At 52.8% G+C, this 17,390-nt stretch overlaps 1 protein-coding gene across 2 annotated transcripts in view; it reads right to left on the bottom strand.

Annotated features, from left to right (window-relative positions):
• LOC119964316 (collagen alpha-1(XXIV) chain-like) overlaps positions 1–17,390 on the bottom strand; it is a 341,532-nt gene that overhangs the window by 223,704 nt on the left and 100,438 nt on the right. For both annotated transcript variants that reach the window (XM_038793605.1, XM_038793606.1), the window contains 2 exons: positions 5,877–5,921; positions 3,732–3,785 (listed from right to left, as the gene is read on the bottom strand). In XM_038793605.1, the coding sequence (XP_038649533.1) occupies positions 3,732–3,785; positions 5,877–5,921 (99 nt within the window). The remainder of the gene's footprint in view (positions 1–3,731; positions 3,786–5,876; positions 5,922–17,390) is intronic.

Here is a 17,390-nt window from a genome sequence, read left to right as displayed (position 1 = left end):
CCTAAGGCATAAATATTGTTGTAATAGGCCATCACCAGAAGGGACGTGTGGCATGTGATCCAGTCTCAGTTTCACTTTGGCCTGTGAGCAGAACACAGCACACACAGCTCTGTTGTTTGCATGTTTTCTCTCCATGTATACCGGTTCTCATGTACGTAGTCTTAATAAATGAACCCACAACATGGTTACCCTTATGAGGGATTGCTGCCTTTATATCATTATAACAACACAACAAATAGGTGCATTGGTTCAGAGATTTCTTAAAGAACTTTTAAAAGTTATAGTGAATTAAGTCGATTTCAATTCGTAAATTCTTGTGCGCAATCATGAACATCGGCCGGGATTCTCCTTGCCGGGGACTAAGTCCCCACGCCAGTGGGAGAACGGGTGCCAACCACTCCGCCATCAACAACCGGCGCTGAAGGGACTGGACAAAATCGGACGGCCGCTCGGCCCATCGGGGCCCGGAGAATTGCCTCCAACCGGCGTGGTATGAACCCCACCCCCGCCCAAAAACCGGTGCCGGAGAATGCCGGGGCGAAAAGGTGGGATTCGCGCCCCCCCCCGGGGATTCTCCAACCCAGTGGGGAGGGGGGGGGGGGGGGGGGGGGGGGGGGTCGGAGAATCCCACTGATCGACTTGATTGAACTCAATTCCACAAGTTCCCTTGGCTGTGATTTGAACCAATGATTGTTCAGTTGCTATTCAGTTCCCAGTTGAAAATGCACTCAGAGCCATCAATTGGGGATGGTGATAACCAAGCACATCACTAAACGTTGAGACACAAGTTAATACAGTCATTTTTTAAAAAGGCAAATCAAACACTGGGGCCCGATAGCGGAAAGGTAGAATTGAAAAGTCGAGGTTTAGCCTGTGTAGAACTTTGGTCAGACCACGTTGGGAGCACTGCGAACAATTCTGCCCTTCATTTTATCGAAAAGTGACAAAGTCAAATGGAGAAGGAGCCAAGAGAAGATTTACAAAAATGGCACCAAAATGGGGCGCGCTGCCGGCAGGGTGAGAGACTCCCGCCGCCTGAGAAAGTCCGGAAAATTCCGGCCAAGATCTTCACTAATAATTCCAAGGCAGAATTTAGAAGAAACTTCCTTTCCCAGAGTATGGTGAGAATGTGGGATTCCCCATCCCAGGAGCTCTTGGGGGCAAATAAGGAAATTCAACCCCTGGAACTGGGAACCCCAGGTTTGATCTGGAGTCTCCAGCTATTGAAGACCAGTCCCCAGGTACGCGGCTGAAGGAAAATCATCGGGACATATATTCTATTGTCATTTCCTTCACGCATCACTCGTTACCAGATTTAAAATATTGAAAATGGGGGAAAAAAAGAGCTGAAAATCAAGCAGCATCTAATTGGGTAATGAGTCTTTCTGCTTTTCAGTTAGTCCAGGGAGGTAAGTATGACACAGGGATGGACGTGTTGACCGACTAATGGCTGGCGCGGTGGGGGCCAGGAATATATTTAATCACTGTTGGCAACCACGCCTAGTCCACAAAGGGCTATAAATATCTCCCCCTGAGACAGGGAGACAATCGGTTATGTGTAGCTTGACGGTCCCGGAGTGGGACAAGGCGAGAAGGGAAACATTCACAAGCGATGGCGGCGCTAGGGGAAGCTGGATAAACAAGTCAGGTAGAAAGGGTTCGGCAAAGATAGGGGGCTGGATTCTCCGAACCTCCGTGCCGAAATCCCAATCGGTGCGGGGGCAGAGAATGGGCGCCAACGACAAAATCCGGTCTGACGCCACTCCCGGAGAATCGCCGCCAATCACGCACGCGTGGTCTACGCGGCACGGCACAGGTAGGGGGCCATTGATAGAGGCCCCCCCACCCCCCGCGATTCACCGAGGGTAACTGGCCGAGTTCCCCAGGGCGTGATTCTAGCCACGTTTTGCCTGTCGGGAACGGCCGGAGGCGGCTACGGACTCAGTCCTCGGCCGGAGGCAGCTCAGTCCACGGCTGAAGGCGGCTACGGACTCAGTCCTCGGCCGGAGGCAGCTCAGTCCTCGGCTGGAGGCGGCTCTGTCCGCGGCTGGAGGCAGCTACGGACTCAGTCCGCGGCTGGAGGCGGCTCTGTCCGCGGCTGGAGGCGGCTCTGTCCGCGGCCGGAGGCGGCTCAGTCCACGGCTGGAGGCGGCTCTGTCCGCGGCTGGAGGCGGCTCTGTCCGCGGCCGGAGGCGGCTCAGTCCACGGCTGGAGGCGGCTCTGTCCGCGGCTGGAGGCGGCTCAATCCGTGGCTGGAGGCGGCTCTGTCCGCGGCTGGAGGCGGCTCTGTCCGCGGCTGGAGGCGGCTCTGTCCGTGGCTGGAGGCGGCTCTGTCCGCGGCTGGAGGCGGCTCTGTCCGCGGCTGGAGGCGGCTCAGTCCGCGGCTGGAGGGGGCTACGGACTCAGTCCGCGGCTGGAGGCAGCTCTGTCCGTGGCTGGAGGCGGCTCCGGACTCAGTCCGCGGCTGGAGGCGGCTCTGTCCGCGGCTGGAGGCGGCTCTGTCCGCGGCTGGAGGCGGCTCTGTCCGTGGCTGGAGGCGGCTCCGGACTCAGTCCGCGGCTGGAGGCGGCTCTGTCCGTGGCTGGAGGCGGCTCTGTCCGTGGCTGGAGGCGGCTCCGGACTCAGTCCGCGGCTGGAGGCGGCTCTGTCCGCGGCCGGAGGCAGCTCCGGACTCAGTCCACGGCTGGAGGCGGCTCTGTCCGCGGCTGGAGGCGGCTCCGGACTCAGTCCACGGCTGGAGGCGGCTCTGTCCGCGGCTGGAGGCGGCTCAGTCCGCGGCTGGAGGCGGCTCTGTCCGCGGCTGGAGGCGGCTCAGTCCGCGGCTGGAGGCAGCTCAGTCCGCGGCTGGAGGCGGCTCTGTCCGCGGCCGGAGGCAGCTCAGTCCGCGGCTGGAGGCGGCTCTGTCCGCGGCTGGAGGCGGCTCTGTCCGCAGCTGGAGGCGGCTCTGTCCGTGGCTGGAGGCGGCTCCGGACTCAGTCCGCGGCTGGAGGCGGCTCTGTCCGCGGCCGGAGGCAGCTCCGGACTCAGTCCACGGCTGGAGGCGGCTCTGTCCGCGGCTGGAGGCGGCTACGGACTCAGTCCGCGGCTGGAGGCAGCTCAGTCCGCGGCTGGAGGGGGCTACGGACTCTGTCCGCGGCTGGAGGCGGCTCTGTCCGCGGCCGGAGGCAGCTCAGTCCGCGGCCGGAGGCGGCTCAGTCCGCGGCTGGAGGCGGCTCTGTCCGCGGCTGGAGGCGGCTACGGACTCAGTCCGCGGCTGGAGGCAGCTCAGTCCGCGGCTGGAGGGGGCTACGGACTCTGTCCGCGGCTGGAGGCGGCTCAGTCCGCGGCTGGAGGCGGCTCTGTCCGCGGCCGGAGGCAGCTCAGTCCGCGGCCGGAGGCGGCTCTGTCCGCAGCTGGAGGCGGCTCTGTCCGCAGCTGGAGGCGGCTCTGTCCGCGGCTGGAGGCGGCTCAGTCCGCGGCTGGAGGCGGCTCTGTCCGCGGCTGGAGGCGGCTACGGACTCAGTCCGCGGCTGGAGGCAGCTCAGTCCGCAGCCGCCCTGGTGGGGGGGGCAGTAATGTCATCGACTAAAGTTTGACAGAAGCAAATACATCAATCTTATTTTTAAGTTTGGGAAAGGCTGGTGGGTTGTGAGAACTGAACAGAAACCGACAATATTGCTACAAAGAAAACTTCTAAGATTTTGAATGAAGCAGTTGCAGCCTCTGAAAAATCCACAGTATAGTTACTGCACCTGCCTTCCAGGGTATCCACTCACACCGGGCTTCCCTTCCACTCCTCGGGGTCCCTGCACAAAAAAACACCCAACATTAAAACAGTAAAGTCACCACAGCCCCAGATGACCATAGGCTGCTTTCCCCTTTGAGTGAGGGAGAGCTGATTGGTGGTGATTTGACCCCAGGTTCACCACACCTCAGGCGAGGGGCAAGGTTGAGAAGGCGGGGCCTTCATGAATAACCTCAGCCGGTACGAAAATTGAACCCGCGCCGCAGGCCTCGCTCCGCATCACGAACCAGCCATCCAGCCCACTGAGCTAAACCGGCCCCCAACATTAAAAGACGCACCACTGTGAAAAATTCCGGGCGAGACTCAGGGCGGAATTCTCCCGTGGCAGGGTTGGGAACGTGGGGGTCTTTCCCACTGCGCTGGCTGGTGGAAACAAGGCGGCCAAATCTTCTGACCCCAACCTCATTAATTATGCTTCCGGGTGTTTAACGCCATGTTAGGGGCAGGACAGGTCTGGAGGGAGTGTAGTCTGCAGTTCGATCCGGGCCCCAAAGTGCCAAACATCATTGAAGCACTATTGAGGAAAGAAGGTGGAGGTCCTGTAAATGGAGATAGACCTCCGGGAACATTCTGAGGCTGGAAGCTGGATCTCCTCCAGGAAACCGAATCTGGATGGTCCACCTGCAGATTCTCCTCCGACCCACTGCTGTGGCAGTCCGGGATTGGATACATTAACGGCAATCAAAAGGCATCTTGGCAAATACATGGAAAGGATGGGTATAGAGGGATAGGGCACAAGGCAGTACTGAGAGTTTTGGCCAAGGTTGGTATCATGACTGGTACAGGCCTGAAGGGCTGAATGGCCTTCTCCTATGTTTCTATGTTTATAACCTTCCTGAAGTCCAAAGATGTGCGGGTTAGGTGGATTGGCCATGCTAAATTGCCCGTAGTGTCCTAAAAAGTAAGGTTAAGGGGGGGGGTTGTTGGGTTACGGGTATAGGGTGGATACGTGGGTTTGAGTAGGGTGATCATTGCTCGGCACAACATCGAGGGCCGAAGGGCCTGTTCTGTGCTGTACTGTTCTATGTTCTATGTTAAGTGCGGTACCCAGCGCTGGGTGCAAACCCTCCACGTGAGGCCAGGTAGTTCAGGAGTTGAGTGAATTTGTACCAAGTAATCAAATGCATTTTATTGACATTTCAGTCCCTGACTGAATTCTAATCGAGTTTGGATCTGAAGAACGATTGTAGCTACTGTGGACGAGTTGGGCTTCAAGGTTGTTAATATAACTCTGCACAATCCTGTCCTGTCTGTGGAGACTGTGGGCGGGATTCTTTGGAAACCGGCGTGGCGGGCAACTCCGGCGGGAAGGAGTGACGTGGCCGATCAATCGTTCTGCAGCATGTGTCGATCACCGACAAGGTCGATTTCCAAACTGGGATATTTATCTCGCCAGTAGCAGAGATTGCCTTTCAGCCTGTGCCAAAGAGCAGTCAATCGACAGGAATTTGAAGATTCAGCCTAGGAAATAAATTTACTCCTTTTCCTCATGTTAACTGTACTTCTAGCCACAATACTCAGAAAGCTGCATTACAAAGCCTTTTCCAAAACATTTATCAAGTTACATGGAAGGCTACTGGACAGGAAGAGGCCATTCGGCCCAACTGGCCCATACTGGTGTTCATCCTCGACATGCACCCCTTCTCCATCTCACCCTTATCAGCATATCCTTTCTCCCTTACATCCTGATCAAACTTCACCTTAATTATATCCATATTATTTACCTCAACTGCTCCTTGTGATACTGAGTTCTCACCACTTTCTGGGTAAGGAAGTCTTTCCTGAATTCCGGTTGGACTAATTAGTGGCCGCCTTATTTTTATGTCGCCCTGTCTCCTATCGAGTGGTGACGTCTTTTCTATGTCTGACCCACTGGCTAGGAGCATAAAACTCTGCCCAAGAAAATTAAAATTGAAGTATTACTTGACCAGGATTGGTTGGAGGCCATGAAGTGAGAGATGAACGGGACTTGCTACGAGTTGGAATCAGGAAGTGCAGAATCACACTCAGGGGGAACTGCTTTCAAAAATCTAACACCGCGGCAAAGAGCACTTTCCAAAGTCACACAACAGTGTAAATGGACAGTACATACCTGTTTTCCCGACGGGCCAGACACACCTCGATGTCCTTTGGGACCCTGAAACAGAAGTCACAGAAGTAAAATGAAATTTCTTCATCCACCAAAGAGATTGGGACGCTCTGCCAAAACTCTAATTAATTCCACACCACAATTAGTGGCAGATAGCATTTGTTGACACATGTTTAATTTACACATTCAATCTGTTTGTATAATTGGTGTTGAGCACAGGAACACAAAGGAAAGTAAGAACTCGGAGCAAGATTAGGCCACTCAGCCCCTCGAGTCTGCCCCATCAATTGGTCACATCATGGCTGATCTGATTCTGGTATCAGCTGTATTATTAATCTTTATTGTCACAAGCAGGCTTATGTTAACACTGCAATGGCGTCACTGTGAAAATCCCCTAGTTCTCACCTTTTCAGTGCCTGTTTGGGTACACGGAGGGAGAATTCAGAATGTACAATTCACCTAACAGCACGTCTTTTGGGAGGAAACCGGAGCACCTGGAGGAAACCCACGCAGACACGGGGAGAACTTGCATACTCCGCACAGACAGTGACCCAAGCCGGGAATCGGACCTGGGACGCTGGCACTGTGAAGCAACAGTGCTAACCAATGTGCTCCCGTGCTGCCATTATTTGCAAAGAAGTGAGACCCATTAACTTCACCCTACTCAAAAAAGGGTTTAAAAAAAAATAAAAAATAGGGTAGCACGGTAGCATGGTGGTTAGCATAAATGCTTCACAGCTCCAGGGTCCCAGGTTCGATTCCCCGCTGGGTCACTGTCTGTGCGGAGTCTGCACGTCCTCCCCGTGTGTGCGTGGGTTTCCTCCGGGTGCTCCGGTTTCCTCCCACAGTCCAAAGATGTGCGGGTTAGGTGGATTGGCCATGCTAAATTGCCCGTAGTGTCCTAAAAAGTAAGGTTAAGGGGGGGTTGTTGGGTTACGGGTATAGGGTGGATACGTGGGTTTGAGTAGGGTGATCATTGCTCGGCACAACATCGAGGGCCGAAGGGCCTGTTCTGTGCTGTACTGTTCTATGTTCTATGTTCTAACTTGTGACGTCTGACATGTGATGAACATGGAGCTCCAAGGAATGCTAAACCCTTGAGAAACAGGTTTCCTGTTTACCCCCTATTCCTTTTGACTCGTTTGTCAAATAAGGGGTAATATCCTCTCAGTATTCACAGTGTCAAGTTCCCTCAAGTTTCAATAAGAGTGCCTCTCATAGTTCCAAAATCCAATGGGTATAGGCCCAACCTGTCCAACCCTGCCTCATAACATAAACCCCCCCAAACCCCAGCACCGTCCCCCCCCCACTCGCTTCCCAATCACAGTGGGTTAGCACTGCTGCCTCACAGCGCCAGAGACCCGGGTTCAATTCCAGCATCAGGTGACTGTCCGCGTGGGTTTCCTCCGGGTGCTCCGGTTTCCTCGCACAGTCCAAAGATGTGCAGGTTAGGTGGATTGGCCGTGATAAATTGCCCCTTAGTGTCCAAATATGCGCAAATTCGGTGGGGTTATGGGGTTACGTGGATAGGGCGGGTGTGTGGGCCGAGGTAGGGTGCAGACCTGATGGGCCGAATGGCCTCCTTCTGCACTGTAGAGGTTCTGTGAACCTTTCCTGAACTGCCTCTTGTGCAATCGCATCCTTTTTTTAAACTGGGAGACCACAACTGAATTCCAAATGTGGTCCCAATAAAGCCGTAAACGGCTGAAGCAACACTTTCCTACTTTTATATTCGATATTCGGGCAGCACGGTAGCATTGTGGTTAGCATAAATGCTTCACAGCTCCGGGGTCCCAGGTTCGATTCCCGGCTGGGTCACTGTCTGTGCGGAGTCTGCACGTCCTCCCCGTGTGTGCGTGGGTTTCCTCCGGGTGCTCCGGTTTCCTCCCACTGTCCAAAGATGTGCGGGTTAGGTGGATTGGCCATGATAAATTGCCCGTAGTGTCCTAATAGTAAGGTTAAGGGGGGGAGTTGTTGGGTTACGGGTATAAGGTGGATACATGGGTTTGAGTAGGGTGATCATGGCTCGGCACAACATTGAGGGCCGAAGGGCCTGTTCTGTGCTGTACTGTTCTATGTTCTATGTTCTATGATTCCCCTTGCAATGTATGGCAACGTTCCATTTGCCTTCCAAACCACTCGCTGTACCTGTATACTAATTTTTTTACAATTCATGTAGCAGGACACCCAGATCCCTCTGTACTGCTGAGTTCTGCAATCTCTCTCCGGTTGAATTGTCTACATCTTTTCTATTCTTCCCGTCAAAGGGGAAAATTTCACAAACCATTTCTCCAACTCAGTCCATCAAACCCGACCATAGATTTGAACATCTCTGTTAGCTTCCCCCTGAGCCCCCTCAGCTCTCGAGGGGAACAAGCCCAGCTCCTCCAGACTCTCAGTAACTGAAGTCTCTGTTACCTTTGTAGTCAATTTTCTCTCCACTCTCCAAGGTCCTCACATCCTTGTGAAATTGTGCTGCCCAGAATTAGGCACAACGTTCCATCCGGGACCCAGTCATTTCTAAAGGGAGCTCCATCTTCGTCGCATGTCAGACATCACGGGTGGTATATTCCGAGACCCGTGCCAGGCCAGAGAATGGCCGCAACCACGCCACGCCGCCCCAACAACGGCACGTGATTCTCCGAGGAGCGGAGAATAGCCGCCATTTGCGCCGGCGCGTTTGCCGTGGCGCTGGTCACGGCCCGCCGGCCGCGGCTGGGCGGCCGATTCTCCGACCTTGATGGGCCGAGCAGCCGCGCGGAAATGGCAGAGTCCCGCTGGCGCCGTCCGCACCTGCTCGTAGCCGGCGGGAACTCTGCGCGCAGGGTCGGGGGGCGGCCACCTTCACAGGGGGGGGGAGGGGGGCACCTTCACAGGGGGCGGGGGTGCAGGCGGGCACCTTCACCTTGGGGGGGCCTCCGATGGGGTCTGGTCTGCGATCGGGGCCCACCAATCGGCGGGCTGGCATAGCCCTATTTTGTTACGCGGCCGGCCCCTGAATCCCCACGCCATGTTGCATCAGGGCCAGCACGTTGAGGAAGTACCCCGTGCAGGCGCGGGTTGGCACGGCGCCCAGTTGGTGCCGGGAAGGGAGGCTGGAGCGGTGTGAACCACTCCAGCACCGTGCTGGCCCCCTATGGGCCAGCGCGGACACTCTGCCTCCATTTGGGAGAATCCCGCCCAATAAGTTAAGTCATTCTTTGCAACTAACCCCAATAATCAGATTGACTTTCGCAGGCTGCTTGACACAACTGCTCCATGCGGGTGTTTATGCTCCACACAGATCGCTTCAGCTTATCAACACAACCCTCTATTCACAATCACAAAATCAGTACAGCGCCGAAGGAGGCCATTCGGCCCATTGAGTCTGCACCAACACTCCGAAAGAGCTGCCTACCTAGGCCCATTCCCCCGCCCTATCCCCATAACCCAACAACCCCACCTGATCGTTTCCTTTCTCGCTCCTGTGTTTATGCTGTTTTCCTCTCAAACGTACCAGTTCAATTCATCTGAGCCACTCCCTGTGGGAGCCACGTCCCCATTCTCACCCCTCTCCCCCACGTAAACAAGCTTCTCCTGATTTCCCGATTGATTACTCTTCAATGAAAGGCCTGCTAGATTTGGACTCCCTCACAATTGGAAACACCCTCACTGAAATCATTGTGAAAGTAGGACAGAACACCCCCAATATTCCCTTTCCCCGCCCATCTAACCTCCGGAATTTTTCGGTGTGGCCGGGAATAATCCTGGAAAGAGACATTAAACAACCAAGAAAGGCCAATGGACATGTGACAACTATTCTTTCAGAAGTTTGAGACAGTCCAGTCAATGTGTTCACTCCGGTACCACGTGTTGGCCGTGACAGATTGACGAATTTAAATCAGCCACCAACAATCTGATGGGCTGAATGGCCAAAGGCAGGTCAGGTTACAGCCACAGCAACACTTTCAACTTCCTGGAAGTTCAAAACGTGGAAATTAAAACACACGGTGCCGGAAATACTCATCGGGTCTGCGGAGAGAGAAACAACGGGCGCGATCTAACAGCCGCGTCATGTCGGGCGCAAATCCGAGCAAGCCGGTTAGATCGTGGGAGAGGCCGGAATCGGGAACCGCGAGGGTGCTGGACGTTTCCGGCCTAACAGGCCCGTTCCTGTAGGCGAGGTCGGGATCCTCCACAACGGGGCGAGAACCAATAATCACCAATTAAGGCCAATCTCCAACAGCAGAGGGTCAGTACTGAGGGAGTGCTGCACTGTCAGAGGGTCAGTACTGAGGGAGTGCTGCACTGTCAGAGGGTCAGTACTGAGGGAGTGCTGCACTGTCAGAGGGTCAGTACTGAGGGAGTGCCGCACTGTCAGAGGGTCAGTACTGAGGGAGTGCCGCACTGTCAGAGGGTCAGTACTGAGGGAGTGCTGCACTTTCAGAGGGTCAGTACTGAGGGAGAGCTGCACTGTCAGAGGGTCAGTACTGAGGGAGTGCCGCACTGTCAGAGGGTCAGTATTGAGGGAGTGCCGCACTGTCAGAGGGTCAGTACTGAGGGAGTGCCGCACTGTCAGAGGGTCAGTACTGAGGGAGTGCTGCACTGTCAGAGGGTCAGTACTGAGGGAGTGCCGCACTGTCAGAGGGTCAGTACTGAGGGAGTGCCGCACTGTCAGAGGGTCAGTACTGAGGGAGTGCTGCACTGTCAGAGGGTCAGTACTGAGGGAGTGCTGCACTGTCAGAGGGTCAGTACTGAGGGAGTGCTGCACTGTCAGAGGGTCAGTACTGAGGGAGTGCCGCACTGTCAGAGGGTCAGTACTGAGGGAGTGCCGCACTGTCAGAGGATCAGTACTGAGGGAGTGCCGCACTGTCAGAGGGTCAGTAATGAGGGAGTGCTGCACTGTCAGAGGGTCAGTACTGAGGGAGTGCCGCACTGTCAGAGGGACAGTACTGAGGGAGCGCCGCACTGACAGAGGGTCAGTACTGAGGGAGTGCTGCACTGTCAGAGGGTCAGTACTGAGGGTGTGCCGCACTGTCAGAGGGTCAGTACTGAGGGACTGCTGCACTGTCAGAGGGTCAGTACTGAGGGAGTGCTGCACTGTCAGAGGGTCAGTACTGAGGGAGTGCTGCACTGTCAGAAGGTCAGTACTGAGGAAGTGCCGCACTGTCAGAGGGTCAGTACTGAGGGAGTGCCGCACTGTCAGAGGGTCAGTACTGAGGGAGTGCCGCACTGTCAGAGGGTCAGTACTGAGGGAGTGCCGCACTGTCAGAGGGTCAGCACTGAGGGAGTGCTGCACTGTCAGAGGGTCAGTACTGAGGGAGTGCTGCACTGTAACAGGGTCAGCATGGCTTTGTCAAAGGGAGGTCGTGTCTGACAAATCTGTTAGAGTTCTTTTCAGGGGTAACAAGGAAGTTAGACAAAGGAGAACCAGTTGACGTGATTTATTTAGATTTCCAGAAGGCCTTTGACAAGGTGCCGCATAGGAGATTAGCAGAAGGCAGAGAGTGGGGATAAAGGGGTCTTTTTCAGGATGGCAGCCGGTGACTAGTTCTGTGCCTCAGGGGTCTGTGCTAGGACCACAACCTTTCACAATATACATTAATGATCTGGAAGAAGGAACTGAAGGCACTGTTGCTAAGTTTGCAAATGATACAAAGATCTGTAAAGGGACAGGTAGTATTGAGGAAGCAAGGGGGCTGCAGAAGGATTTGGACAGGCTAGGAGAGTGGGCAATGAAGGGCAGATGAAATACAATGTGGAAAAGTGTGAGGTTGTGAACTTTGGAAGGAGAAATGGAGGGATAGATTATTTTCTAAATGGGGAAATACTTCAGAAATCAGAAGCACAAAGGGACTTGGGAGTCCTTGTTCATGTTTCTCTTAAGGTTAACATGCAGGTTTAGTCGGCAGTTAGGAAGACAAATGCAATATTAGCATTCATGTCAAGAGGGCTAGAATACAAGACCAGGGATGTATTTCTGAGACTGTATATGGCTCTGGACAGACCTCATTTGGAGTATTGTGAGCAGTTTTGGGCCCCATATCTAAGGAAGGATGTGCTGGCCTTGGAAAGGGTCTGGAGGAGGTTCACAAGAATGATCTTGTCGCATGAAGAAAGGTTGATGGCTCTGGACTTGTTGGAGTTTAGAAGGATGAGGGGGGATCTTATAGAAACTTACAGGATACTGCGAGGCCTGGATCGAGTGGACGTGGAGAGGATGTCGAAAAAACTAGAACTAGAGGACACAATCTCAGACTAATGGGACGATCCTTTCAAACAGGGTTGAGGAGGAATTTCCTCAGCCAGAGGGTGGTGAATCTGAGGACAAGTGGGAGCTAAAACAAGCTGAGAAGCATCTTCTGAAGTCACAAAGCCAGACTTTCTGCATGGGTCTGGCAGGAGTCAGATCTTGTCTTTAAAGCCTTGACAAAATATCTTTCTGTCTCAAAGAATATCTCTGTAAAGCAAGTATTGCTGAGTGCCAGGTGTTTCAGAGTGGATTGAGAGCTGAGATGTTTTTTTCTCTTGCTATTTAAGTGGAAATAAAGATAACAGTTAAGGGTATTATGTTTGTTCAAGGGGTAATTTGGTGCGATGTTAAAGATTTGAATACTGTGTTCGAAATAAAGTTTGCTTTTAAATACCAAATGCCTATTTCTTTGTGAAATCACTCCTGGAGCAGACTTACAAATTTAAAATAAAGTATGAGGCTTTCCCTCCAGTATCCAAGCCAGTATTGAGGTCTGGCCTGAGATCGTAATAATCCTGATTTGGGAATATATCGGCCGTTCCTTCACTGTCTCTGGGTCACAATCCTGGAATTCCCTCCCTAACAGCACAGTGGATCTACCTACACCACATGGACTGCAGGGGTTCAAGAAGGCAGCTCACCACCACCCCCTCAAGGGGCAATTATGGATGGTCCAATGATGCTCACATCCGAAGAATAGATTTTAAGGAAGGTCGTGGAAAGTTGGAATTCTAATCCTCCAGGGACAGGCGAGGCGGGGACTAGGGGGGGGTCGTCATTGGGGCGGGGGGGGGGGGGGGGGGGGGTCATGTGAAAATATCAAAATGATTGTAAAATGTGTAAAAACAGAGGCTATAGAGCAGGGGTGGGCATACTACGGCCCGACAAAGGTTTTTATGCGGCCCACCAATGAGGTGCCCGGAATCATAACCGGCATTTTTGAATAGCCGCTGGGGAAAAGCCGCTGAAGTAAATGCACTTATTGAATAAGCGCATTTACTTCAGCGGCTTTTCCCCGGCGGCTTTTCAAAAATGCCGGTTATGATTCCGGGCACCTCATTGGCGGGCCGCATAAAACCGCGCGTAGTGGGGTGGATGAGTGGGGCTGTCTCATTGGTCGGTTTAGTTGGGTGTGCGACCAATAGGAGTCCAGGTTACAAACAATAAGCCTTATTATTGTTTGTAACCTGGACTCCTATTGGTCGCACACCCAACTAAACCGACCAATAAGGCAGCCCCACTCATCCACCCCACTACGCCCGTTTTTATCGTTGACTCGGCCGGGCTGTGCTTCTGTCAGTGTTAAGGATCAGCACAAGCAACTTGACACCTGATTTCAACAAACTGGTAAATGACTGCAGTCAGATGCATCATTCTCATTGACATTGTTCTGTTACTTACTGAGTTACTTTGTTTTTCAAATAAATGTGCTTTTTTTTCTTTAAAGACCTTTTATTTTGGCTATTTTAAATATTAATTATTTTACTTAATACACTACGCGGCCCTTTAAAATTGTGAATTTCTGAATGTGGCCCTTGCACGGAAAAGTTTGCCCACCCCTGCTATAGAGGGAGTAATGACATGGATCAGCTACAGTCCAATTGATTAGTAAAACTAGCCCAAAGGGGCTGAATGGTCTCCGCCGATGGGAATACAATACATTAATCAGCAATGTTAAAACAACGCTGATTTTCGTATCGCCTGTCACCCACCTAAATGAGTGACTACAGAGTGACAAAGGATCTGAACGAGAATGTTGAGCGAGAGGAGTTTTAGAAGTGAAAGAACAAAGAATACAGCACAGGAACAGGCCCTTCGGCCCTTCAAGCCTGTACCGGTTATGATACCAACCTTTGCCAAAACCCTCAGCACCTCCTCGTGCCGTATCCCTCTATACCCATCCTATCCATGTGTTTGTCAAGATGCCTCTTTAACGCCGATATGGGCAGCACAGTAGCACAGTGGATAGCACTGTGGCTTCACAGCGCCAGGGTCCCAGGTTCGATTCCCGGCTTGGGTCACTGTCTGTGTGGAGTCTGTATGTTTAGCTCACTTGGCTAAATCGCTGGCTTTTAAAGCAGACCAAGCAGGCCAGCAGCAAGGTTCGATTCCCGTACCAGCCTCCCCGAACAGGCGCCGGAATGTGGCGACTAGGGGCTTTTCACAGTAACTTCATTGAAGCCTACCTGTGACAATAAGCCATTTTCATTTCATTTCCCCTCATGTCTGCGTGGGTTTCCTCCAGGGCTCCGGTTTCCTCCCACAAGTCCCGAAAGATGTGCTTGTTAGGTAAATTGAACAATCTGAATTCTCCCTCTGTGTACCCGAACAGACGCCAGAGTGTGGCGACTAGGGGATTTTCACAGGAACTTCATTGCAGTGATAATGTCAGCCTACTTGTGACACTAATAAAGATTTGATTAGTATCTGCTTCCACAACCTCCCCTGGCAACACATTCCAGGCACCCACCACCCTCTGTATAAAAAACCTGCCTCGCACATCTCCTCTAAGCTTTGCCCCACGGACCTTTAGCCTATGCTCCCTGGTGACTGACCCCGCCACCCTGGGAAAGAGTGTCTGCCCATCCACTCTATCCATGCCCCTCACAAAACAGTTATAATAATAATAATTTTTATTAGTGTCGCGAGTCGGCTTACATTACACTGCAATGAAGTTACTGTGAAAATCCTTGTGAATACTGTGGAAAGTTTGAAAGTGAAAGACACTCAATTTATTTAGTTTAATGAAGGATGTGAGCGCGTGTGTGTGCCTGTGTGTGTGTGTCTGTGTGAGTGCATGTGTATGTCTGTGTGTGTGTCTGTGTGCGAGCCTGTGTGTGTGCATGTGTCGGTGTGAGTGCATGTGTATGTTTGTGTGTGTGTTTGTGTGCGAGCCTGTGTGTGTGCATGTGTCGGCGTGTGCGTGTGTCGGTGTATGTATGTCTGTGTCTGTGTGTGTGTGTGAGTTTCTGTGTGTGTGTGCATGTGTGTGTGTCTGTGTTGGTGTGTGCGTGTGTCAGTGTATGTATGTCTGTGTCTGTATGTGCATGTGTGTCTGTGTCTGTGTCGGTGTGTGTGTGTGTGTGTGTGTGTGTGTGTGAGTTTCTGTGTGTGTGTGTGTCTGTGTTGGTGTGCGTGTGTCGGTTTATGTATGTCTGTGTCTGTGTGTGTGTCTGTGTTGGTGTGTGTGTGAGTTTCTGTGTGTGTGTGTGTGCATGTGTGTGTGTGCCTGTGTTGGTGTGTGCGTGTGTCAGTGTATGTATGTCTGTGTCTGTATGTGCATGTGTGTGTGTGTCTGTGTCGGTGTGTGTGTGTGTGTGAGTTTCTGTGTGTGTGTGTATCTGTGTTGGTGTGCGTGTGTCGGTGTATGTATGTCTGTGTCTGTGTGTGTGTGTGTGTGTGTGAGTTTCTGTGTGTGTATGTGTGTGTGTGTCTGTGTTGGTGTGTGTGTGTGTGAGTTTCTGTGTGTGTATGTGTGTGTGTGTCTGTGTCGGTGTGTGTGTGTGTGTGTGAGTTTCTGTGTGTGTGTATGTGTGTGTGTATCTTTGTTGGTGTGTGTGTGTGTCGGTGTATGTATGTCTGTGTCTGTGTGTGTGCATGTGTGTGTGTCTGTGTGTGCGCGAGTGTCGGTGTGTGTGTGTGCGTGTGTGTGTGCGAGTGTTGATGTGTTTGTGTCTGTGTCGGTGTGTGTGTGGATGTGTGTGTGTCTGTGTGTGCGCGAGTGTCGGTGTGTGTGTGCGCGAGTGTTGATGTGTGTGTGTCTGTGTCGGTGTGTGTGTGTCGGTGTATGTATGTCGGTGTCTGTGTCGGTGTGTGTGTGTCGGTGTATGTATGTCGGTGTCTGTGTCGGTGTGTGTGTGTCGGTGTATGTATGTTGGTGTCTGTGTGTGTGTGTGTGTGTGTCGGTGTATGTATGTCGGTGTCTGTGTGTGTGTGCGCGAGTGTCGGTGTGTGCGTGCGTGTGTGTGTGCGAGTGTTGATGTGTTTGTGTCTGTGTCTGTGTGTGTGGATGTGTGTGTGTCTGTGTGTGCGCGAGTGTCGGTGTGTGTGTGCGTGTGTGTGCGCGAGTGTTGATGTGTGTGTGTCTGTGTCGGTGTGTGTGTGTCGGTGTATGTATGTCGGTGTCTGTGTGTGTGTGTGTGTCGGTGTATGTATGTCGGTGTCTGTGTGTGTGTGCGCGAGTGTCGGTGTGTGTGTGTGTCGGTGTATGTATGTCGGTGTCTGTGTGTGTGTGTGTGTGTCGGTGTGTGTGTGTCGGTGTCTGTGTGTGTGTGCGCGAGTGTTGGTGTGTGTGTGTCGGTGTATGTATGTCGGTGTCTGTGTGTGTGTGCGCGAGTGTCGGTGTGTGTGTGTCGGTGTATGTATGTCGGTGTCTGTGTGTGTGTGCGCGAGTGTCGGTGTGTGTGTGTCGGTGTATGTATGTCGGTGTCTGTGTGTGTGTGCGCGAGTGTCGGTGTGTGTGTGTCTGTGTCTGTGTCGGTGTGTGTGTGTCGGTGTATGTATGTCGGTGTCTGTGTGTGTGTGCGCGAGTGTCGGTGTGTGTGTGTCTGTGTCGGTGTGTGTGTGTCTGTGTGTGTGTGTCGGTGTCTGTGTGTGTGTGTGCGCGCGAGTGTTGGTGTGTGTGTGTCTGTGTCGGTGTGTGTGTGCGAGTGTCGGTGTGTGTGTGTCGGTGTATGTATGTCGGTGTCTGTGTGTGTGTGTGCGAGTGTCGGTGTATGTATGTCGGTGTCTGTGTGTGTGTGTGCACGCGAGTGTTGATGTGTGTGTGTCTGTGTCGGTGTGTCTGTGTCGGTGTGTGTGTGTCGGTGTATGTATGTCGGTGCCTGTGTGTGTGTGTGTGCGCGCGCGAGTGTTGGTGTGTGTGTGTCGGTGTATGTATGTCGGTGTCTGTGTCGGTGTGTGTGTGTCTGTGTCAGTGTGTGTGTGTGTGTGTCCGAGTGTTGGTGTGTGTGTGTGTGTGTGTGTGCGCGAGTGTTGGTGTGTGTGTGTGTGTGTGTGTCTGTGTCGGTGTGTGTGTGCGCGCGTGTGTGTGCACGAGTGTTGGTGTGTGTGTGTGCGCGTGTGTGTGCACGAGTGTTGGTGTGTGTGTGTCGGTGTTGGTGTGTGTGTGTCGGTGTATGTATGTCTGTGTCGGTGTGTGTGTGTGTCTGTGTCGGTGTGTTTGTGAAGTTAGTGCCTTATCAGCGTTAGCCGCGGGTGGAAAATGGAAATGATCCAGAAATGAACGTGAGGAGACCGGAATCTGTGGTGAGACAGCTGTCCAATGGTCAAAAGAAAACACAATT

Source organism: Scyliorhinus canicula, chromosome 4, assembly GCF_902713615.1.
Source record: "Scyliorhinus canicula chromosome 4, sScyCan1.1, whole genome shotgun sequence".
Classification (NCBI taxonomy): domain Eukaryota; kingdom Metazoa; phylum Chordata; class Chondrichthyes; order Carcharhiniformes; family Scyliorhinidae; genus Scyliorhinus; species Scyliorhinus canicula.
Note: the sequence above shows the minus strand (reverse complement) of the source record. Positions and strands in the feature narration are given on the sequence as shown.